The sequence below is a fragment of the Acipenser ruthenus genome, chromosome 14 (genome assembly GCF_902713425.1).
Source record: "Acipenser ruthenus chromosome 14, fAciRut3.2 maternal haplotype, whole genome shotgun sequence".
Taxonomy (NCBI): domain Eukaryota; kingdom Metazoa; phylum Chordata; class Actinopteri; order Acipenseriformes; family Acipenseridae; genus Acipenser; species Acipenser ruthenus.
Genome location: NC_081202.1, coordinates 1133806 through 1158952, shown reverse-complemented (window position 1 = coordinate 1158952; position 25147 = coordinate 1133806). Strand labels below are relative to the sequence as shown.

The 25147-nt window shown below is 50.0% G+C and overlaps 1 protein-coding gene across 1 annotated transcript in view; it reads right to left on the bottom strand.

Moving 5' to 3' along the window:
- The window catches only part of LOC117973532 (reelin-like), a 144439-nt gene that overhangs the window by 104932 nt on the left and 14360 nt on the right, over nucleotides 1-25147 (bottom strand). Inside the window, 1 exon segment of the mRNA XM_058985491.1 lies at nucleotides 23586-23696. Within this exon segment, the coding sequence (XP_058841474.1) occupies nucleotides 23586-23696 (111 nt within the window).

The following is a 25147-nucleotide window of genomic DNA, read 5'->3' as shown; positions in this document are numbered from 1 at the left end:
AGTTTTGACTGCTGCATCTTTTACTGAAGTGGAATGAAGATGAAGCAGTCATGCTGTCAGAATATTAAGACCAGCATGATGGAAAAAAAATGATGAAATCAGACTCTGACAATTCGCCTTGACTCATAACAACAGGAATAGCGCGTAGAATACAATACAAGAAAAGTACAAGAACATTGCAAGCCTTTTTCAAATCAGCAGGAGAAGAAACCAAATTAAAAAGGCAAGCCTTTATTTAAAGTATATGACTACAGCTGCTTTATCCAATACTGATGCAGGTACTGTAAGCAGTGAGGTGACCTAGTTCTTCCTGTTGAGTTCACAGGAGGAGGTCCAGGTTACAGCATGGCTGGAGCAGGCTGACAGGAGGAGGTCCAGGTTACAGCATGGCTGGAGCAGGCTGACAGGAGGAGGTCCAGGTTACAGCATGGCTGGAGCAGGCTGACAGGAGGAGGTCCAGGTTACAGCATGGCTGGAGCAGGCTGACAGGAGGAGGTCCAGGTTACAGCATGGCTGGAGCAGGCTGACAGGAGGAGGTCCAGGTTACAGCATGGCTGGAGCAGGCTGACAGGAGGTGGTCCAGGTTACAGCATGGCTGGAGCAGGCTGACAGGAGGAGGTCCAGGTTACAGCATGGCTGGAGCAGGCTGACAGGAGGAGGTCCAGGTTACAGCATGGCTGGAGCAGGCTGACAGGAGGTGGTCCAGGTTACAGCATGGCTGGAGCAGGCTGACAGGAGGAGGTCCAGGTTACAGCATGGCTGGAGCAGGCTGACAGGAGGAGGTCCAGGTTACAGCATGGCTGGAGCAGGCTGACAGGAGGAGGTCCAGGTTACAGCATGGCTGGAGCAGGCTGACAGGAGGAGGTCCAGGTTACAGCATGGCTGGAGCAGGCTGACAGGAGGAGGTCCAGGTTACAGCATGGCTGGAGCAGGCTGACAGGAGGAGGTCCAGGTTACAGCATGGCTGGAGCAGGCTGACAGGAGGAGGTCCAGGTTACAGCATGGCTGGAGCAGGCTGACAGGAGGAGGTCCAGGTTACAGCATGGCTGGAGCAGGCTGACAGGAGGAGGTCCAGGTTACAGCATGGCTGGAGCAGGCTGACAGGAAGAGGTCCAGGTTACAGCATGGCTGGAGCAGGCTGACAGGAGGAGGTCCAGGTTACAGCATGGCTGGAGCAGGCTGACAGGAGGTGGTCCAGGTTACAGCATGGCTGGAGCAGGCTGACAGGAGGAGGTCCAGGTTACAGCATGGCTGGAGCAGGCTGACAGGAGGAGGTCCAGGTTACAGCATGGCTGGAGCAGGCTGACAGGAGGAGGTCCAGGTTACAGCATGGCTGGAGCAGGCTGACAGGAGGAGGTCCAGGTTACAGCATGGCTGGAGCAGGCTGACAGGAGGAGGTCCAGGTTACAGCATGGCTGGAGCAGGCTGACAGGAGGAGGTCCAGGTTACAGGATTGCTGGAGCAGGCTGACAGGAGGTGGTCCAGGTTACAGCATGGCTGGAGCAGGCTGACAGGAGGAGGTCCAGGTTACAGCATGGCTGGAGCAGGCTGACAGGAGGAGGTCCAGGTTACAGCATGGCTGGAGCAGGCTGACAGGAGGAGGTCCAGGTTACAGCATGGCTGGAGCAGGCTGACAGGAGGAGGTCCAGGTTACAGCATGGCTGGAGCAGGCTGACAGGAGGAGGTCCAGGTTACAGCATGGCTGGAGCAGGCTGACAGGAGGAGGTCCAGGTTACAGCATGGCTGGAGCAGGCGGATGGAGCAGTAATGTGTGCTTGATGTCTTGTTCCTGGCGATCAGTAGGGTGCTAATCACTGTCCTGGTTCTCACAGCATTCTATACAAGCCGTTAATGACCCCAGTCTTGTTCTGGCCGTCCTCCAACTTCCATGCGACCCTCTCCTCTCTCTCATCTCTCTCTCATCTCTCTCTCTCCATGTCTTTAATGCACCGAGCAATGCATCAGTGAAATAACATGCTGTAGCCATGCTGTAACCTGGATAATGCATTTATTAATGATTTGTAATGTAGTGGAAAGATTCAATCACTGTAATTGCAGAATACATCTTGGGACTGTGAGGATTGGTCTTTTCATTAAGTAGCAGCGTTTTGAGTTACAATGATACTGCCTGATGTACATTTTAAAACATGCGCTACGCTCCAGATGGGAATGCGTTCAATTGCCTCCGCTCCATTTGCTTAACAGATTCAACTACCATTTATTTCCTTTTGATAAAATCCTGAAGACAATGTTATCACAGAGCACTGCATATGGATAGGAAGTACTATTAATAAATCAGGACAAAGACACTGAATCTCCAGCACTGACAGCTGAGCAAACACTAAAACTCTCCTTTCTGAGCTCGCAAAAGTGCTGTCACTTTAATCAAAAACTGAAACCCCAAATGAATTGCGCAGGATGAAGTGATCTGAACGAGCCAGGTAATCATGAGATGATGGCCTGTTAGCTCCCTGTGCAATAATCCTGTGTGCTCAGCTGCAACACATACACAAATACACCAATACATAATACATAGTAACCCATCGTAAAAACCCTACAGCATGCTTGTGCTGTAATGATGGGAAGCGCGTGCTGTACTGGGTGTGTAAATAAATGAAATTGAACAAATGAAGACGTCTTAGTTATCTCTTTCAATAGGATAATGCAGCTCCCTCCTGCACAGGTTCAAACTCCTGAGCAGTCTGAACATGGCTCCCACTTGAATTCCATGTCTAGCCCTTTGCGTGTGAGGTGCTTCGTGACAGCAGAGTGGAATGAAGCAGATTAAAGGCTGTCCTGCTCGGTCATCCTCAATGCTATCTTGTTGAGCAGCTGTTCTCCCCTCTCCGGCTCACACAGGAGGTTTATGACGAGTCACACGCTCAGTCCATTCACAGATGAAGTGTTGAGGGTGCCTGCTATTTAATAACGGTGCCAGCATCGAAATGCAATCCTGTAATCACTGAGTAATGCAACACTGGCCCAGCAATCTCCAGGCAGGTTTTTTCCTTCCCTTTGTTAATGCTGTGTGATTGATCAGAGGCGGGGGAGAGTTGAAGCGTGCTAAGACAGGACTATTAATATGAATGAGTGATTAAAACACTGCTTTATTTCATGAGCTTATCTAGCCTGGCTCCCTTTCTCTCGCCATGGTGCCCACTGACCCGTTTCAGAGCTATCAAAGGCTCCTGTGATTTGCAATGCAATTATCCAGCGATGGTGCAGCACCAGTGTATCATTGTGCTCTGTGGAGTGCACACCATTGGCCAACACAGAAAGGAAATTGCTAAGCCCATCGGCAACACTGGAGGGCAGGTCCTGGCGGGGGTTTGTCTACACGTCCCAGTTGTTAAATGTAGCCACGGGTAGAACTGTACGACAATGACAACGACAATGACAACGACAACGACAACCACAACCACAACCACAACCACAACCACAACAACAATTATTTGATTATTTAGCAGACGCCTTTATCCAAGGCGACTTACAGAGACTAGGGTGTGTGAACTATGCATCAGCTGCAGAGTCACTTACAACTATGTCTCACCCGAAAGACGGAGCACAAGGAGGTTAAGTGACTTGCTCAGGGTCACACAATGAGTCAGTGGCTGAGGTGGGATTTGAACCGGGGACCTCCTGGTTACAAGCCCTTTTCTTTAACCACTGGACCACACAACAACCACAACAACCACAACAACACTCATTTGAATTTCTAAGAAAAGGACCTGCAGGCGCTATACTATACAACAGAGAACACAAGAACAGATGTACGTGCAAAGACTGGCAGACCAAGAAACAGCCATGTCAGAATTGAGCTGTATGTTTTTAGTGCAGCCTTGGCAATGGATGCACATAGTTATTATTGAGCAGTTTAGCTGCATAGCATAGCATAGCATGAATACGCCCTGCTGCCCAGCATTGTCTTCAGTGAAACTCAAGGAGCAGGGAAGACAGTGACTTTGAGAGCTCAAGGCACTGCTAGTGATAGAACCGGAGAGCAGCTCACTGTTGGGCTCAGCTACCAATGGGCATACCTTTTATTTATTGATTGATTGATTGATTGATTGATTGATTGATTTAACCAGTAGATTTCCCCATTGAGACCGAGGCCTCGTTTACAATGGGGTCCTGGAAAACAATAAAAGCACAATCGCATAGCACAAGAAACCCAATAAAAACTAAACCAGCAGCATCCACAGATCAAACAATAGAATAAATAACGCATGGATCTCTTTGTGAATGTGGACTGAAGGAGAAGCATTGGCAGGAGGTTCCAATTCCCAGATACGATCTTTAAAACCAGAGAAGGAAAGATTATCCGATTCCATCTTCATACTGTGATGGAAACAGTTCCATGTCTTCAGGAGTTGATATGCAAACGATAATTCTGCCATACGTGTTTGAACCCTTGGAAGAGCCAAATGAACACAATGTAAACTGTAAACTGTAGCCAGTGCTGGTACCTTCAGTCCAGTTTGAACAGAATGCTGAGAGGGTAAACTGTAGCCAGTGCTGGTACCTTCAGTCCAGATTGAACAGAATGCTGAGAGGGTAAACTGTAGCCAGTGCTGGTACCTTCAGTCCAGATTGAACAGAATGCTGAGAGGGTAAACTGTAGCCAGTGCTGGTACCGTCAACCCAGTTTGAACAGAATGCTGAGAGGGTAAACCGTAGCCAGTGCTGGTACCTTCAGTCCAGTTTGAACAGAATGCTGAGAGGGTAAACTGTAGCCAGTGCTGGTACCGTCAACCCAGTTTGAGTGGTACTAGAGAGGTACACTTTATACAGCAGGGCTTGTGGTGTGTGGAAGTGCTTGTGGAAGCTGGAGTGCCTGAGCTTTCATCACTGGAGCAAGGGAGCCGGTCCTGTGAATGATGTGATCCGTCAGGTCTGATCAACTTCCCCGCTGAAACCAATACCTGCCATTGAGATCTATGAGGCAAGCACAGAGGTGCGAGTGTGTGTGTGTGTGTGTGTGTGTGTGTGAGTCCCTCGCTCTGACACAAGGCAGCTTGCTTATCAGACTGCTGTCCTCTGTGTGTCACTGGCTGCGCCAAGCTGTCAATCATTGCACTGACCCCGGTGCGACCCCGTGACCTGGAGAGGGGCACCGCTGTCAACGAGAGCAGAGAAGAGCAGATCGCATCTCACTCAACACGGGAAGAGACTGTCAGCGAAGCTCCCCCGACTTCTGCAGCCCTGCCTGCCGCTGAAGGAAATGTCTTCCTGAGGGAGAGGAGAAGGACAGGGCAGCCAGCTCAGCAGAGCCAGCACTCACTGTCTCACTCTCTCTGTATTCACTGGCAAACCTGGACAGGCCAGCGGACGAGAGCAGGGCCAGGGAAACATGGTTCTTCCAGTCCGTTTCACTGCAGCCAGTTGTTAAATTATTGAATTGACCCTGCTGCTGCAGCTGCTGATGATGCTGACACATTCAATAATGAAGGACCTGGCTGGAACAAAGTATTGCAATAGCAGGGGTCTGGAGGAGCGAAGGCAGCCCTGCCCTGCACAAGAGCACAACTTGGGATTGTGCCCCCTGCTTAAAAGATGATTAGCAACAAAAATGATTTTCATCCCAGTGCCGTGAGATACAGCAGCAGCTGTCATTTAGGGAGGGGGGTCAGGTGTTTGGAGGGGGGTCCCCTAACCAAGGCTCGTGAATTTGACTGAACCCCACCTGGTAGCATTCTGAAAAACAAAGAAGCACCTCATCCCATCTGCAACTTTCTAATCCTGGCACACAAAGGGTCATTACAGAGAACCACTTCACACAGCTCTGCTTTCATTGAACTGAAAACGAGAGTGACGACAATCAGTTAGGAATTCAAAGAGAAGGGTTATGCTACAAGATAATTACATTGCATATTGCTGTAGAACTTTCCCCAGTAAGTACTAGTAAATTACATATTGCCTCTAAAACTGAATTTCATTTTACTCCTGGAGTGCATTTAATAACTTACAAAAAGCTGACAACCCTTCAGCCTTGATTTATAGCCCCTCCTCCTGTCCTTGTAACACGGAGCAAGCATTCACTCTAAACACATTTAATACAAAAAAAACAGCAGATCATTCTGGAAGATATTAAATGCACTGCAAGGCAGCTTCACGAGAAAATGATATAAAAGATGATTTCTTGCAAACGATTCTGTGTTATTTGATTTGCCAGCAGGGAATGTAATCACATATTTGAATAAACACCTAATGGCTGTAGAGACAACACACTTTTTAATTAAACACACAGCAGCTTGTAAAACAATAATAAAGTATGCAGCCGTGTAAAAGTAAATAATGTTAAAACAAATGATCTCTGCATGATTCTTTAAGGGGGGCTCACAAGATACAGCAAGTGACTGATCTGCTGCAGTGTTCAGAGATGTGCTATTCACTGAGGCCCCTTTATAACACCAGAGGAGCCCCCAGCAGTGACAAGACATCCCCAGCACCTGGAACTGGACTGCATATTCTTCCAGCAGGAGCGCTCGTGTCCTGATGATTACAGGCCAGAATTTCCAGGCTATAAGACCTCAGCTGATCACGTGGTTATCGCTGCAGAATCATCTGTGCAGTAGCACACAGTCGCCTTTATACATGGGTGATCTACACGGTCTAAATGCGGGTCAAACAGTCCCATCAGTGAGGTTCAAAAACTTTAAACGTTCTGAAGGAGGGATGGCCCCTACACATTACATCATCTCATTGTAAACTATCAAAAACATATCAATACCCATGTAACTCACCCCTCTCTTGCGTTTGATTCATTCGCATCCCTCCACCTCCCCATCTCCGCCCCAGTAGCTTCTCTAGGTACAATCTATAATGGGGGGGGGGGGGGGTCTCCTGCCTCGTCCAGACAACCAGCTGGTGGACCCTCAAAGCAAGAAGCTTTGAGGCCAAATTGTTTATTTCATACATCGCATAATCATAAAATAAAAACATTCCTTAAACTCTCATTTCTGTCTTATGGGGTTTGTCCTGAACTACTGAAACACCAGGTGGCAAAGGAACCCAGAGATTGAGGAGCTTCTTGAGCAGGGAGGTGTGAGGTTCAGTACATTAGGGAGAGTTCAGGATACACTTCAGCTGGGGGAGTCTGTGCTCAGAGATAAAGCAGGGTCCGCCCCCTGGACAGGGAGAGGGTCCGCCCCCTGGACAGGGAGAGGGTCCGCCCCCTGGACAGGGAGAGGGTCTGCCCCCTGGACAGGGAGAGGTAGCTGGGCAGGGAGAGGGTCCACCCCCTGGGCAGGGAGAGCAAGCTGGGCAGAGTGATACTGGAACTCCTCTGTAACTGAGTCAGCCACTTGCAACACCATCTTAACACAGTGTTTTCAAAACCATGTCCAGAGACTGCTGGGATTTCAACAGAGTGAAATGAAGACAAAGCCCTGGCTTTAGTCACAGCGCTAGTGCTCAGCCTTCAACAGAAAAGCAAAACCGCATGAGCCGAGCACACAGCCCAGACCTCCTTCCCCTGGATTACATTAACATGCTGGCACAAGATAACAGCATCTGAAAGACGCGCTCCCTGTGTGCCAGGGCTGTTTCATCCAGTGCTTCCAATTGCAGGCTGCATGAGTGCATATAGAAGAGGATCTCATCTGTGACCACACAGCTCTCTCAGCGATGAAGCTCAAGGGTGACTATGGGCAGAACGCAAACAGGAGATCACTGACGATTTGGAAGATTCTACAGGCTACATAACTCAAACAGGGATGTGAAAAAAGCATTCTTGTTTGAAAACAACAACAACAAAAAAATAATCTACAAAATGTAGCACAAAAGAAGCATGAGCACAAGTCAGCAATAAAGCCTTGACATGCTGAACACGAGACCCCTGGGGCAACACGTTACAGAGTAGGACAGATAGAAACTATGTGGATTATATTAAACCTAGATAATGTTCTAGTTTCCCTAACCTTGTCACTACAGCATGTTCCCAAACTCTTCTCTTCATTCTGATGCAATAACAGCACAGTTCCTATACCGCATGCATCTCACATGAATGGCGGCACCAGTTCAGCTGAGTTGCCTATCAGGATACGCAGGTCCCTTATCCCGGCTCTGCCTGGGAGGGATACTCCCCTATCTTTTATCTGATCACCATGCAGAATGGCTTCCTCCCTGCAGCTGGACTCTCTAACTATCTGACCACAGCTAAAGCCTGGTGCGTGTATCCGCTAATTATCCATCACAAATCAACTGCAATCTTTCTACTAGACACTGGCAGTCCCCCGTCCCCGTCCCCGTCCCCCACTCACCAGACTGGAGGTGCTGCTGGATTCAGCAGCCTGTGTTCTTCAAATAGCTCACAAGAAGCACTCTGACCACATAGCCCAGGTTTCATACAGTATCTTACTGTTACAGCGCAGGGCTGTCCCCAGCATGCCTCCAGCCCACCTCTAGATTTTGCATTATTTAACTTTGCTTCTTTTTCTTTTAAATCTAAATCTGTAATTGAACCATAACACCCCCCCACCCTCCACCCACCTGGTTCCCCACAAACCCCCTTATTTGCTTTCCCTTGCACTTCCCCTCCTGCCTCAGAGTATCTCACTCCTCTCTCCCTGCACGCTGGTACCTCACCCCTCTCCCTTCTCCTCTCCTCTCCCTGCACACTGGTACCTCACCCCTCTCCCTTCTCCTCTCCTCTCCCTGCACCCTGGTACCTCACCCCCCTCCCTTCTCTTCTCCCTGCACCCTGGTATCTCACCCCCCTCCCTTCTCTTCTCCCTGCACCCTGGTGTCTCACCCCCCTCCCTTCTCTTCTCCCTGCACCCTGGTATCTCACCCCCCTCCCTTCTCCTCTCCCTGCACCGTGGTACCTCACCCCCCTCCCTTCTCTTCTCCCTGCACCCTGGTACCTCACCCCCCTCCCTTCTCCTCTCCCTGCACCCTGGTATCTCAACCCCCTCCCTTCTCTTCTCCCTGCACCCTGGTACCTCACCCCCCTCCCTTCTCTTCTCCCTGCACCCTGGTATCTCACCCCCCTCCCTTCTCTTCTCCCTGCACCCTGGTATCTCACCCCCCTCCCTTCTCCTCTCCCTGCACCGTGGTACCTCACCCCCCTCCCTTCTCCTCTCCCTCGGTGGCTGCTGACTGGGCTTGTCTACCCCTCTGATCTGATCTGATCTCCAGTGACCGGGGCTGACTGCTGTGCTCTATTTAATTAATCTGATCTGACTCCTGCTAACTCAGCCCCGACAAGTGCCACTGTCATCTCCAGCGAACTGAGTCAACCATTATAATGTCAGGACAGGGACCGTTTCATTAGCATGAACAGAATCACTGTCGGACATGTTGTCATTTCAGAACATGTTAGACGTTGTTTGTCTCGGGTCCGGACTCTTCAAACAGTAAAGAAGATGCTGCACAAGAAGTACGTCTGCAAGTGGCACACGGAGACCTGAAGTCTAATCACAGCGCTCAGGACATCTGAACTAAGCTGATTCTGAAGGGCTCTGCACTGGAAATTGAAGTTCCCTCTCAGGGATTTGCATTAATCAATTTAGGGAACACAGTCACCCCCCATACCAGCCTTCACAGTATGTCAAGCACATATGCTGTATGCATGTTGCAGATTCAATATTCACAACACTGCACTTACACTTCAGAAAGGGCATGACAATGGTTCTACTATATGCTTACAATACTTACATGTTTATTAATATGCTTTACCATACCTCGCTATTCTTTACAATGCTTGCCTATGCTTTACCATAGGTACCTCACATCCATACCATTTCACTGTGCTTTATTACACTTTGCATTGCTTTTACTGTGAGAATCTTTTATACACACACTGTGTGCAATTCTTCATGTTTAGTTTTTTTAACTCTCTTGCTCATTAAGCCAATGGGTTTGTAGTGTGCATTATCACAGTCCTGTTTTAACTCTCTTGCTCATTAAGCGAATGGGTTTGTAGTGTACATTATCACAGTCCTGTTTTAACCACTGATTATGCTGTGCTCAGTAAATCCTAACCCAGCACTTGCTGTGTGACCCAGTCTCAGAATAACAGCCTTAGCAAGCCTCAGTGGAAATGTTAACTAATTTGATTTTTAATTTAACTCGACTCCTACTAATTACTGAGGTCTTGATTATTAATCTGATTTGGTCCAAAAACTGAGGCTAATTTCAAGTTGTATTAAAATCACTGTGAATGAAAAGGAGAACACAAAAGAGCATCCTAGAAATGAAGAGCTTGCTGCTGGGTGTGTGCAGCAGCCTGTCTCTCAGCCTGGCCTGGGGCTCCTTCCAGGAATCTGAATGACCTTCCCACAGGGGAATAGTGTGGGTTCAGGATTGATATTCCAGGGAACCAAGAGTATCTCCTGGAATATAAATGGTCTGGCTGTGATTACTCAGCTGGGTAAGCTGGGATCATGTGCTATGGATTTGAAGATAGCATTTGGTACAGATGTTCATTAATGTATTTGAACAACCCTACTAACCCTAAGCCTTATCATGGACAGAGTGAGAACCAACATGCATCCCCAGTAACCGTAACCCTTATCATCCTGCATCCACCCCACCTAGTAATCTAAACGCATGGACAGAGTGAGAACCAACATGCATCCCCAGTAACCCTGACCCTTATCATCCTGCATCCACAACACCTAGTAATCTAAACGCATTTTCAAACTACCACAGTTCAATTTTTACAAGACAATACAAGCAACAACTCAGAGAATCTGAAACCTCAAATTGAAGGCAAGAGGCTCTTTCATCATGTTTAAGCGCAGCTTGACATTTATCAGGGAAACAGCCCATCTGAGAGGAAATTGAATGTGCCACTACACCTCTCCCTGACAAGAGGAGGCTGTGATACCATCAGCTCCGCCTGCAGCCCTAACGAGAGCATCGCTGTGAGGACCCTCACTGACAGCAACACAACGCTAATGAGGTTCAAGTCAAAAATCACAAGAGGAAAGAAAACAGATACATTTCTTTATCTTCAGAGTCTCTCTCGCTGTGTGCTGGGAACAAGCATCTTCTCAGGACGAGCACCGTTCCGGGACAGAGCAACGTGCGTGTGTGTGTGTATGTGTGTGTGTGTGTGTGTGTGCGGGAGCGCGGTCTTGTATAGATTTCCTTTTAATTAACTGCCTCTAATTGTCTGAGATTAGAGCCTCTGCTGCTGTTGTTTCCTCATTCATCAGCCCCTAATCAGACCTCCGCGGCTGGCAGAGCCCTTTCTGAGGATGCGATCATTGCGACAGAAGCTCATTAAGCTGCAGAGCTGGTGGCTCCTCAAGCCTCGCACTGGAAGATAATCACTGTTGAATATACATCCTGTGTTACTGACTTCCAAGCAGTGCGGGCTGGGACCGGGGGGAGACAGAGCAGCTGTTCTAATGAGGACGCCGGGGGTCATTCCTCACCCGTCCCAAAAACAAGAACAACAGACCGGCCAATCAATTCAACATGTGTTTTCAGAGAAAATGTTACTTGAGGCAATGATGTGTGCTTGTTAGAGCTACAGTATGAGGTTTCAAGGTTAGAGCTGAGGGGCTGGGAGGGAGGCAGTGTGGTGTAGTGGAGAGAGCGGAGGGGCTGGGAGGGAGGCAGTGTGGTGTAGTGGAGAGAGCGGAGGGGCTGGGAGGGAGGCAGTGTGGTGTAGTGGAGAGAGCGGAGGGGCTGGGAGGGAGGCAGTGTGGTGTAGTGGAGAGAGCGGAGGGGCTGGGAGGGAGGCAGTGTGGTGTAGTGGAGAGAGCGGAGGGGCTGGGAGGGAGGCAGTGTGGTGTAGTGGAGAGAGCGGAGGGGCTGGGAGGGAGGCAGTGTGGTGTAGTGGAGAGAGCGGAGGGGCTGGGAGGGAGGCAGTGTGGTGTAGTGGAGAGAGCGGAGGGGCTGGGAGGGAGGCAGTGTGGTGTAGTGGAGAGAGCGGAGGGGCTGGGAGGGAGGCAGTGTGGTGTAGTGGAGAGAGCGGAGGGGCTGGGAGGGAGGCAGTGTGGTGTAGTGGAGAGAGCGGAGGGGCTGGGAGGGAGGCAGTGTGGTGTAGTGGTGAGAGCGGAGGGGCTGGGAGGGAGGCAGTGTGGTGTAGTGGTGAGAGCGGAGGGGCTGGGAGGTAGGCAGTGTGGTGTAGTGGAGAGAGCGGAGGGGCTGGGAGGGAGGCAGTGTGGTGTAGTGGTGAGAGCGGAGGGGCTGGGAGGGAGGCAGTGTGGTGCAGTGGTGAGAGCGGAGGGGCTGGGAGGGAGGCAGTGTGGTGTAGTGGTGAGAGCGGAGGGGCTGGGAGGGAGGCAGTGTGATGTAGTGGTGAGAGCGGAGGGGCTGGGAGGGAGGCAGTGTGGTGTAGTGGTGAGAGCGGAGGGGCTGGGAGGGAGGCAGTGTGGTGTAGTGGTGAGAGCGGAGGGGCTGGGAGGGAGGCAGTGTGGTGTAGTGGAGAGAGCGGAGGGGCTGGGAGGGAGGCAGTGTGGTGTAGTGGAGAGAGCGGAGGGGCTGGGAGGGAGGCAGTGTGGTGTAGTGGTGAGAGCGGAGGGGCTGGGAGGGAGGCAGTGTGATGTAGTGGTGAGAGCGGAGGGGCTGGGAGGAAGGCAGTATGGTGTAGTGAGAGCTGATGGACTGAGTGGGAGGCAGTGGTCTAGTGGTTAGCGCTGAGGGACTGTGAGGTGGTTCTGGGTTTTGTTAGCTACTTGGAATCAAAAGAGCAGTGATGGTCTGAATCCAACAGAGCTAGAACACACACTGATATCAGCAGAGCTCAATTGTGTAAGGACGGGATTCTAGATGTCCCTAAAAGCTAGACCCTAAAAACGCATGAGCTACTTAAAATGAAGCTGCTATAGACGTGTGTTGGCTTCTTTAACAAAAAGAGTTAAAGAATTGTGAAAAAAATAAAGCAATAGCTATATCTAAAGAGTTAAAAATCACAGTAAATCATAAAGCTTTTAACTAAACAGCGCTGTGCACTTTTAGGCTATGTGAGGTCCCTTGTCCATTGTGCACTAACATATTCCATTACCCATCAATGATTGAAACAAGCATTCTTTAAAGGGAGAGTACTCATTAAGGATGCAGCCCAGCAGAACCCCTGCACTGGGGCTTTGACCAGGACCTGCTTTAGAGTGCTGCAGCCCTGCCAGAGGAGCTCTGCTGAGAGAAGCAGCCTCTTCAGTAACCAGGACCTGCTTTACAGTGCTGCAGCCCTGCCAGAGGAACTCTGCTGAGAGAAGCAGCCTCTTCAGTAACCAGGACCTGCTTTACAGTGCTGCAGCCCTGCCAGAGGAACTCTGCTGAGAGAAGCAGCCTCTTCAGTAACCAGGACCTGCTTTAGAGTGCTGCAGCCCTGCCAGAGGAACTCTGCTGAGAGAAGCAGCCTCTTCAGTAACCAGGACCTGCTTTAGAGTGCTGCAGCCCTGCCAGAGGAACTCTGCTGAGAGAAGCAGCCTCTTCAGTAACCAGGACCTGCTTTACAGTGCTGCAGCCTTGCCAGAGGAACTCTGCTGAGAGAAGCAGCCTCTTCAGTAACCAGGACCTGCTTTACAGTGCTGCAGCCCTGCCAGAGGAACTCTGCTGAGAGAAGCAGCCTCTTCAGTAACCAGGACCTGCTTTACAGTGCTGCAGCCCTGCCAGAGGAACTCTGCTGAGAGAAGCAGCCTCTTCAGTAACCAGGACCTGCTTTACAGTGCTGCAGCCCTGCCAGAGGAACTCTGCTGAGAGAAGCAGCCTCTTCAGTAACCAGGACCTGCTTTAGAGTGCTGCAGCCCTGCCAGAGGAACTCTGCTGAGAGAAGCAGCCTCTTCAGTAACCAGGACCTGCTTTAGAGTGCTGCAGCCCTGCCAGAGGAACTCTGCTGAGAGAAGCAGCCTTTTCAGTAACCAGGACCTGCTTTAGAGTGCTGCAGCCCTGCCAGAGGAACTCTGCTGAGAGAAGCAGCCTCTTCAGTAACCAGGACCTGCTTTAGAGTGCTGCAGCCCTGCCAGAGGAACTCTGCTGAGAGAAGCAGCCTCTTCAGTAACCAGGACCTGCTTTTTTTTTTTTTTCAAACGGAGCAAACTTTGCAAAAGTGGACCAAACAATGAAAAAAAATAGAATAATTATGATGATGTTTATTATTATGATGATGTTTATTATTATGATGACGCTGCTGCTGCTGCTGATGGTGATGTATGGACATTCCACAATATTCACACTGTAAGTGTTGTGTAAAAACACAATGATAGGTTTAAAAGAGTAATAACCAAGACTGTTAACATCAGCTGCATGTTACCTCTTCAAACGCTACAAGAGCAACCAGACTGAAGCACTCTGAATGAGTGCAAACACCACAACCCTGTCAGGGTGAGAAAGGGTTCAATGGACTGTACTGAAAGACAGATGAATGCAAGACTGGAGTATTACTGAACTGATGTGGAATGGCAACTGAAAAAATAAAGCTCTGCCATTATCTTTGACATGACATCACTATGTGCTGATCTTGTAGGGGGCAGATTAAGAGTGTGTTACTGTTGCCCTCCTGTGAGATGCTGCGTGTGCCACTCAGTTCAGAGACCTGCAATCGGATCACATGACATCACTCTGTGCTGATCTTGTGGGGGGCAGATTAAGAGTGTGTTATTGTTGCCCTCCTGTGAGATGCTGCGTGTGCCGCTCAGTTCAGAGACCTGCAATCAGCTCTCCTAACTGAATTTCCAGTAACACTTGTAATTCCATCCAGAATGTCAATGCATTAGCAGCTAATGAGTTTCTATAGTACTTGCGGATGAAGTTTCAGAACTGGATGTAAGTGCGGATCCCTCTACTGCCTTTCCACAGTAGGAAGTTTCTTCCATATCCTAGTAATGCTTTTAAGATTAAGAAGCGCAGAGCCCCGCTCTCCAAAATTAAGAAGTGCAGAGCCCCGCTCTCCAAAATTAAGAAGCGCAGAGCCCCGCTCTCCAAAATTAAGAAGCGCAGAGCCCCGCTCTCCAAAATTAAGAAGTGCAGAGCCCCGCTCTCCAAAGAGACCAGCCTCCTTCATCACATGCACATGTGTTTCTGTAGCTGAGTGTCACGAAAGAAAGAAAGCAAGTCTTAAACCTATACTGCCTGTCTCTGCCTCTGTCTCTCTGCCTCTCTCTGCCTCTTCCTCTGCCTCTGCCTCTGTCTCTCTCTGCCTCTTCCTCTGCCTTTCTCTGTCTCTGTCTGCCTCTGCCTCTGTCTCTGCCTCTCTCTGTCTCTCTCTTCCTCTGCATCTCTCTGCCTCTTCCTCTGCCTCTGCCTCTGTCTCTCTCTGCCTCTGTCTCTCTCTGCCTCTGTCTCTGTCTCTGTCTCTCTCTGCCTCTTCCTCTGCCTCTGCCTCTGTCTCTCTCTGCCTCTTCCTCTGCCTTTCTCTGTCTCTGTCTGCCTCTGCCTCTGTCTCTGCCTCTCTCTGTCTGTCTCTCTCTGCCTCTGTCTCTGTCTCTCTCTGTCTCTGTCTCTCTCTGCCTCTTCCTCTGCCTTTCTCTGTCTCTGTCTGCCTCTGTCTCTCTCTGCCTCTCTCTCTGTCTCTGTCTCTCTCTGCCTCTGTCTCTGCCTCTGATACTTTGTCAGCATTATTATTCTGTGCATCACCAGACTACAATAAGTGCATTAATTACAGGATGGAAAGTGAGCCCGAAAGACAAGGATGTCCGAAGCATGCATTAGTCCATGTTTTATAGTTTCTCTTCAGATGCCAGTATTGTCTGTTATGCCCTAGTAATCTCAATCTGAAGTCAGAGTCCACTTATATTATGTCCTGTAAACTGCACAGTCTAACCACACGTCTCTTATCTGGCTGATTGTCAAGTGTTGTCCGATTTGTTTTTTCCACCTTCATACATCAGTGTGAGTGTTTATGTACAGTAACGTTAAAATATGACAATGTAAGCCAAAGCTATTATTATTATTATTATTATTATTATTATTTATTTCTTAGCAGACGCCCTTATCCAGGGTGACTTACAATTGTTACAAGATATCGCATTATTTTTACATACAATTACATTATTTTTACATACAATTACCCATTTATACAGTTGGGTTTTTTTTTTGTTTGTTTTTTGTTTTGTTTTTTTACTGGAGCAATCTAGGTAAAGTACCTTGCTCAAGCTATGAAGGAGGTAAGCGCAGTGTCAGGGTGTTGTCAGTGTGATCTCGACTGCTGTCAGGGCCCAGGTAACGAGCTGCTCCAGATCAGAGTGAGCTGTCTTTGAAGAAGTGTCTCAGCACAGACCAGCACCACTGCTGAGAGATGACTGACAGCCTCAGCCCCCCTCACTGCCGAGCGAGGACTGACAGCCTCAGCCCCCCCACTGCCGAGAGAGGACTGACAGCCTCAGCCCCCCTCACTGCTGAGAGAGGACTGACAGCCTCAGCCCCCCTCACTGCCGAGCGAGGGCTAACAGCCTCAGCCCCCCCACTGCCGAGCGAGGACTGACAGCCTCAGCCCCCCTCACTGCCGAGAGAGGACTGACAGCCTCAGCCCCCCCACTGCCGAGAGAGGACTGACAGCCTCAGCCCCCCCACTGCCGAGCGAGGGCTGACAGCCTCAGCCCCCCCACTGCCGAGCGAGGGCTGACAGCCTCAGCCCCCCTCACTGCCGAGCGAGGGCTGACAGCCTCAGCCCCCCTCACTGCCGAGCGAGGACTGACAGCCTCAGCCCCCCCACTGCCGAGAGAGGACTGACAGCCTCAGCCCCCCCACTGCCGAGAGAGGACTGACAGCCTCAGCCCCCCCACTGCCGAGAGAGGACTGACAGCCTCAGCCCCCCTCACTGCCGAGAGAGGACTGACAGCCTCAGCCCCCCTCACTGCCGAGAGAGGACTGACAGCCTCAGCCCCCCTCACTGCCGAGAGAGGACTGACAGCCTCAGCCCCCCTCACTGCCGAGAGAGGACTGACAGCCTCAGCCCCCCTCACTGCCGAGAGAGGACTGACAGCCTCAGCCCCCCCCACTGCCGAGAGAGGACTGACAGCCTCAGCCCCCCCACTGCCGAGAGAGGACTGACAGCCTCAGCCCCCCTCACTGCCGAGAGAGGACTGACAGCCTCAGCCCCCCCACTGCCGAGAGAGGACTGACAGCCTCAGCCCCCCCACTGCCGAGAGAGGACTGACAGCCTCAGCCCCCCCACTGCCGAGAGAGGACTGACAGCCTCAGCCCCCCCACTGCCAAGCGAGGGCTGACAGCCTCAGCCCCCCCACTGCCGAGAGAGGACTGACAGCTTCAGCCCCCCCACTGCCGAGAGAGGACTGACAGCTTCAGCCCTCTCTACAGCACTGCCACAGAGCCACAGGGATCTCACTGCCTGACCATCCCACAGCGAGCTTCCCCGGTCTCTCTACAGCATTGCCACAGAGCCACAGGGATCTCACTGCCTGACCATCCCACAGTGAGCTTCCCCGGTCTCTCTACAGCACTGCCACAGAGCCACAGGGATCTCACTGCCTGATCATCCCACTATGCGGCTCACCTGCCAGGGAGCAATGACTCCAGTAGACAGGGGGCTTCATTGCTGGAGTAATAATTACTCCCCAGATCAGCCCCAGCTGCTGAAATAATGTTTTTGCTCTCCTTCCATAAATCATACAACCCTTAACTTTAAACACTCAATTATAAAATATACAGCAGTGCAAAAAATAGAAAGTTAGATGAACGAGAAGAGAAGCAGTCAAAGGTTTGGACAAACAGTCAGTGCCAGTGTGTCTCTCTGAGTCCGTGGGATCCTAGTGATCAATCAGCTGCTAGGAGCACAGACAGGCATTGACAGGACGACTGGCCTCCTCGGGTTCCAAACCGTCTTGTCTTTTGTGTTTACAGAAAACTAACTAGCCTCTCCCTTACAGGCTAAATGTTACTAAATGACCTAAGAAGTGGCCATTGAAATAACTGAACTTCATGGCTGCTGGCCCCGCTTGACCTCTGATCCATGACGTCTTTCAGTTGGGCAGCAGAACATGAAATCCACGTATTGAACGAGGCAGAATAACCACAGTGTTCTGTACCACAGAGCCAAGCTGGGGACTCGGGCAGGCTATGAATAGGGCCAGTGTCCTGAGAGTAAAGAGAAGATCAATTGATGTTCTGAGGACTGTTACATACTGTATCAGGCCATACACAGCCTCAATGAAATACAGGTGTAGGTGGATACCCACACTCAGTGTGTGCTCCCTGAACTCTATTTAATCTGGAGCGTGCCAGGAGGTTCTCTGATGCGCTGTGTGATAATCACTCAGATTAATAATACTCTTGAGATGTTTCCAATTATCTACAAGCACTAAACGACCCGTCTGAAAAAAACAGCAGGAGCAGCAGCAGCAGCAGCTATTAAACAGGAATGAGTTGTGTCAGATCACAACTAATAATGGTAAGTTTCATGTTTGAATGGTCTGAAAGGTTTAGAACAGTTGAAATGGACTGTAAATCTTTGTAATCTCAATGCAAGCTCATCAAAAGAAGCTAAAGTGCGATATTGCTACACTACAAAGAGAACCTAAGATGCTACAGAAATAAATATTTGCATTCTGTCTTTCTATTAACACAACACAATAGCAGTAATGCAGTGTTCTCTTTTAGGTCCTGTGTGCACTGAACTGTGTGCTGTGTGCTGTTTGCACTGAACTGTGTGCTGTGCACTGTACTGCGTGCTGTGTGCACTGAGCTGTGTGCTGTGTGCACTGTACTGTGTGCTGTGCACTGTACTGCGTGCTGTGTGCACTGAGCTGTGTGCTGTATGCACTGAGCTGTGTGCTGTGCACTGTACTGCGTGCTGTGTGCACTGAGCTGTGTGCTGTGTTCTGTGTGCTGTGTGCACTGTACTGCATGCTGTGTGCTGTGTGCACTGTACTGCGTACTGTGTGCACTGAGCTGTGTGCTGTGTTCTGTGTGCTGTGTGCACTGTACTGCGTGCTGTGTGCACTGAGCTGTGTGCTGTGTTCTGTGTGCTGTGTGCACTGTACTGCGTGCTGTGTGCTGTGTGCACTGTACTGCGTGCTGTGTGCTGTGTGCACTGTACTGCATGCTGTGTGCACTGAGCTGTGTGCTGTGTTCTGTATGCTATGTGCACTGTTCTGCGTGCTGTGTGCACTGTGCACTGAGCTGTGTGCTGCGTGCTAACAGTGCATCAGAAACATCTACTTGAAGAACCAGGAGAAGCCTTCCTTCAGTGAAAAAACTCTTTGAGTGGGCAGACTTTACTTCATCACTTTGGAAAAATAAATAAGGTCCCCTTACAACGAACATGCATTTGTCCAAAGAATGCAGCCTTTTTAGCATCCATTTCACTTAATGGATTTGTGTTAGAAAATAAAACCAGTCCTTGAGATAAGATCAGTCCAGACTCTGAACCCGTACACATCGGTATAGGAGGTGGGATGATAGCTGCGTGGGTTTCCTGCCTGTAGTCCCACATGCTAGATCAGTCCAGACTCTGAACCCGTACACATCAGTATAGGAGGTGGGATGATAGCTGCGTGGGTTTCCTGCCTGTAGTCCCACATGCTAGATCAGTCCAGACTCTGAACCCGTACACATCAGTATAGGAGGTGGGATGATAGCTGCGTGGGTTTCCTGCCTGTAGTCCCACATGCTAGATCAGCCCAGACTCTGAACCCGTACACATCAGTATAGGAGGTGGGATGATAGCTGCGTGGGTTTCCTGCCTGTAGTCCCACATGCTAGATCAGTCCAGACTCTGAACCCGTACACATCGGTATAGGAGGTGGGATGATAGCTGCGTGGGTTTCCTGCCTGTAGTCCCACATGCTAGATCAGTCCAGACTCTGAACCCGTACACATCAGTATAGGAGGTGGGATGATAGCTGCGTGGGTTTCCTGCCTGTAGTCCCACATGCTCTGGAGTTCTGAAGGGCACAGTGGGATGTCGTGTATTTGCTGTGAGAAAGATGAATCAGTCAGCTCTGGGGTTCAGAGGACTGGCCCTGTTTCAAGCCCAAAGGGGATCAGGGAGTGTTGTGTCTCTGCGGGGGAAGTGTTCCTCTGGGAAGTTGGGAGCAGAGCACCATGGCACCACACAGGACTCATTCACCACACTGAGCACTGTGTCTGAGGAAAATGACAAGCCACCCAAACCACGCTTTGAGTATTTCTGCCTTTTCCAGTGCAGCATGTTGCTGCTGTTGTTTTCTGGCAGGCTGGCGAAGCATGAATCAGTGTTGTAGTTTCTTGTATTATGAATGTAATTCATCCTGTTACCGTTGTATTCAATATATTTTCACTTCGCTCCAAATCGTTTGCAGAGGTAAAGCTGCAGCGATGTGCCTCTAGTTCAGTGAAACCCTGATTCTGTGGTGTCTGTTTACCACATTCCTCCACAGTGTACCCTTCTGTGCAAACTGCAATAAAAACCTTTTTACTAGAAATGATTTGCATTGATGTTACTGTAACTGTATCTGCTCATGGCTGTGCTGAGCCTGAGGTACTCTACTGGAGCCACTATTACTGCTAACCATGCTAACCGCTAGGATATTTGCCTGCTGTTAATTATTCCTTTCATTGAACTGCGATTCATCACTGCCAGCTCTCATGCCGCCCAGCCTGTTCAGTAGAGAACACATGTTTAAAAACAGAGAAGAAAGAGTTTCTAACAAATTGAACTGTTTACGGCAAGTGAACAGGAGCTTTAGTGCTGCGCTCAGCCTGTTAATGAAGGGAAGGATGGATTCCTGTCAGTGTGACAGCGCCGGACCTCTTCAGCAGCCACGCCAGCACATCTGGAGGCCAGCTGTTCCTCTACTCACTGTCACGCCATTGAGTACTGGACATCTGATCAACCCCAGCAGCAATCAGGCAATCCCTCAGCATGCTTACTGCTGATAACAATGAGCTGAGTGACCCTCTCACAGTGCTCATGAGAACGCTCCCTACAATGAGCTGAGTGACCCTCTCCCAGTGCTCATGAAAACACTCCCTACAATGAGCTGAGTGACCCTCTCCCAGTGCTCATGAAAACGCTCCCTACAATGAGCTGAGTGACCCTCTCACAGTGCTCATGAGAACACTCCCTACAATGAGCTGAGTGACCCTCTCCCAGTGCTCATGAAAACGCTCCCTACAATGAGCTGAGTGACCCTCTCACAGTGCTCATGAGAACGCTCCCTACAATGAGCTGAGTGACCCTCTCCCAGTGCTCATGAGAACGCTCCCTACAATGAGCTGAGTGACCCTCTCCCAGTGCTCATGAGAACGCTCCCTACAATGAGCTGAGTGACCCTCTTACAGTGCTCATGAGAACACTCCCTACAATGAGCTGAGTGACCCTCTCACAGTGCTCATGAGAACGCTCCCTACAATGAGCTGAGTGACCCTCTCACAGTGCTCATGAGAACGCTCCCTACAATGAGCTGAGTGACCCTCTCACAGTGCTCATGAGAACGCTCCCTACAATGAGCTGAGTGACCCTCTCCCAGTGCTCATGAGAACGCTCCCTACAATGAGCTGAGTGACCCTCTCCCAGTGCTCATGAGAACGCTCCCTACAATGAGCTGAGTGACCCTCTCACAGTGCTCATGAGAACACTCCCTACAATGAGCTGAGTGACCCTCTCACAGTGCTCATGAGAACGCTCCCTACAATGAGCTGAGTGACCCTCTCCCAGTGCTCATGAGAACGCTCCCTACAATGAGATGAGTGACCCTCTCCCAGTGCTCATGAGAACACTCCCTACAATGAGCTGAGTGACCCTCTCACAGTGCTCATGAGAACACTCCCTACAATGAGCTGAGTGACCCTCTCACAGTGCTCATGAGAACACTCCCTACAATGAGCTGAGTGACCCTCTCACAGTGCTCATGAGAACGCTCCCTACAATGAGCTGAGTGACCCTCTCCCAGTGCTCATGAGAACGCTCCCTACAATGAGCTGAGTGACCCTCTCCCAGTGCTCATGAGAACGCTCCCTACAATGAGCTGAGTGACCCTCTTACAGTGCTCATGAGAACACTCCCTACAATGAGCTGAGTGACCCTCTCACAGTGCTCATGAGAACGCTCCCTACAATGAGCTGAGTGACCCTCTCACAGTGCTCATGAGAACGCTCCCTACAATGAGCTGAGTGACCCTCTCACAGTGCTCATGAGAACGCTCCCTACAATGAGCTGAGTGACCCTCTCCCAGTGCTCATGAGAACGCTCCCTACAATGAGCTGAGTGACCCTCTCCCAGTGCTCATGAGAACGCTCCCTACAATGAGCTGAGTGACCCTCTCACAGTGCTCATGAGAACACTCCCTACAATGAGCTGAGTGACCCTCTCACAGTGCTCATGAGAACGCTCCCTACAATGAGCTGAGTGACCCTCTCCCAGTGCTCATGAGAACGCTCCCTACAATGAGATGAGTGACCCTCTCCCAGTGCTCATGAGAACACTCCCTACAATGAGCTGAGTGACCCTCTCACAGTGCTCATGAGAACACTCCCTACAATGAGCTGAGTGACCCTCTCACAGTGCTCATGAGAACACTCCCTACAATGAGCTGAGTGACCCTCTCACAGTGCTCATGAGAACGCTCCCTACAATGAGCTGAGTGACCCTCTCACAGTGCTCATGAGAACACTCCCTACAATGAGCTGAGTGACCCTCTCACAGTGCTCATGAGAACGCTCCCTACAATGAGCTGAGTGACCCTCTCACAGTGCTCATGAGAACACTCCCTACAATGAGCTGAGTGACCCTCTCACAGTGCTCATGAGAACACTCCCTACAATGAGCTGAGTGACCCTCTCACAGTGCTCATGAGAACACTCCCTACAATGAGCTGAGTGACCCTCTCACAGTGCTCATGAGAACGCTCCCTACAATGAGCTGAGTGACCCTCTCCCAGTGCTCATGAGAACGCTCCCTACAATGAGATGAGTGACCCTCTCACAGTGCTCATGAGAACACTCCCTACAATGAGCTGAGTGACCCTCTCACAGTGCTCATGAGAACACTCCCTACAATGAGCTGAGTGACCCTCTCACAGTGCTCATGAGAACACTCCCTACAATGAGCTGAGTGACCCTCTCACAGTGCTCATGAGAACGCTCCCTACAATGAGCTGAGTGACCCTCTCCCAGTGCTCATGAGAACGCTCTCTACAATGAGCTGAGTGACCCTCTCACAGTGTTCATGAGAACACTCCCTACAATGAGCTGAGTGACCCTCTCACAGTGCTCATGAGAACGCTCCCTACAATGAGCTGAGTGACCCTCTCACAGTGCTCATGAGAACACTCCCTACAATGAGCTGAGTGACCCTCTCACAGTGCTCATGAGAACACTCCCTACAATGAGCTGAGTGACCCTCTCCCAGTGCTCATGAGAACGCTCCCTACAATGAGCTGAGTGACCCTCTCACAGTGCTCATGAGAACACTCCCTACAATGAGCTGAGTGACCCTCTCACAGTGCTCATGAGAACACTCCCTACAATGAGCTGAGTGACCCTCTCCCAGTGCTCATGAGAACGCTCCCTACAATGAGCTGAGTGACCCTCTCACAGTGCTCATGAGAACACTCCCTACAATGAGCTGAGTGACCCTCTCACAGTGGTAAGAAGAGCCTTCGAGGGTAAGAAGAGCCTCCATTCTCATCACTGTAACCCTTTACACTGCAGAGCCCTCAGCCCTCAGTGCTGCTGACAGTCAGACTTACCGAAGCCAAACGCTCCTGGGCCGCCCACGCTGGGGGCTGATTGGACGGTTGTGGAGGTGTAGAGGCCGGTTACCAAGAGCCCATCGAAGTAGGTGCTGGTGGAGATGGTGACTGAAAGAGAAAGTGCAACACTGAATAAACTGCACACAGAATACTGCACACACACACAGAGTGAACTATACTGAGAGAATGCAGCTTACAGTCACTCAGCATACAGAACACCACACACACACACAGAGTGAACTATACTGAGAGAATGCAGCTTACAGTCACTCAGCATACAGAACACCACACACACACAGAGTGAACTATACTGAGAGAATGCAGCTTACAGTCACTCAGCATACAGAACACCACACACACACACACAGAGTGAACTATACTGAGAGAATGCAGCTTACAGTCACTCAGCATACAGAACACCACACACACACAGAGTGAACTATACTGAGAGAATGCAGCTTACAGTCACTCAGCATACAGAACACCACACACACACACACAGAGTGAACTATACTGAGAGAATGCAGCTTACAGTCACTCAGCATACAGAACACCACACACACACAGAGTGAACTATACTGAGAGAATGCAGCTTACAGTCACTCAGCATACAGAACACCACACACACACACAGAGTGAACTATACTGAGAGAATGTAGCTTACAGTCACTCAGCATACAGAACACCACACACACACAGAGTGAACTATACTGAGAGAATGCAGCTTACAGTCACTCAGCATACAGAACACCACACACACACAGAGTGAACTATACTGAGAGAATGTAGCTTACAGTCACTCAGCATACAGAACACCACACACACACAGAGTGAACTATACTGAGAGAATGCAGCTTACAGTCACTCAGCATACAGAACACCACACACACACACACAGAGTGAACTATACTGAGAGAATGTAGCTTACAGTCACTCAGCATACAGAACACCACACACACACAGAGTGAACTATACTGAGAGAATGCAGCTTACAGTCACTCAGCATACAGAACACCACACACACACACACAGAGTGAACTATACTGAGAGAATGCAGCTTACAGTCACTCAGCATACAGAACACCACACACACACAGAGTGAACTATACTGAGAGAATGCAGCTTACAGTCACTCAGCATACAGAACACCACACACACACAGAGTGAACTATACTGAGAGAATGCAGCTTACAGTCACTCAGCATACAGAACACCACACACACACACACACACAGTGAAGTATACTGAGAGAATGCAGCATACAGTACACCACACACACACACAGTGAACTATACTGAGAGAATGCAGCTTAGTCACTCAGCATACAGTATACTGCACACACACACACACACACAGAGTGAACTATACTGAGAGAATGCAGCTTAGTCACTCAGCATACAGTATACTGCACACACACACACACACACACACACACACACACACTGAACTGTACTGATAGATTTCAGCACTAAGTCACGCTGAGTACAGTATATACACACTCACACAGCTGGATCCATCAACAATAAGAGCTAATACAAATAAAACTAAATTCACTTTTT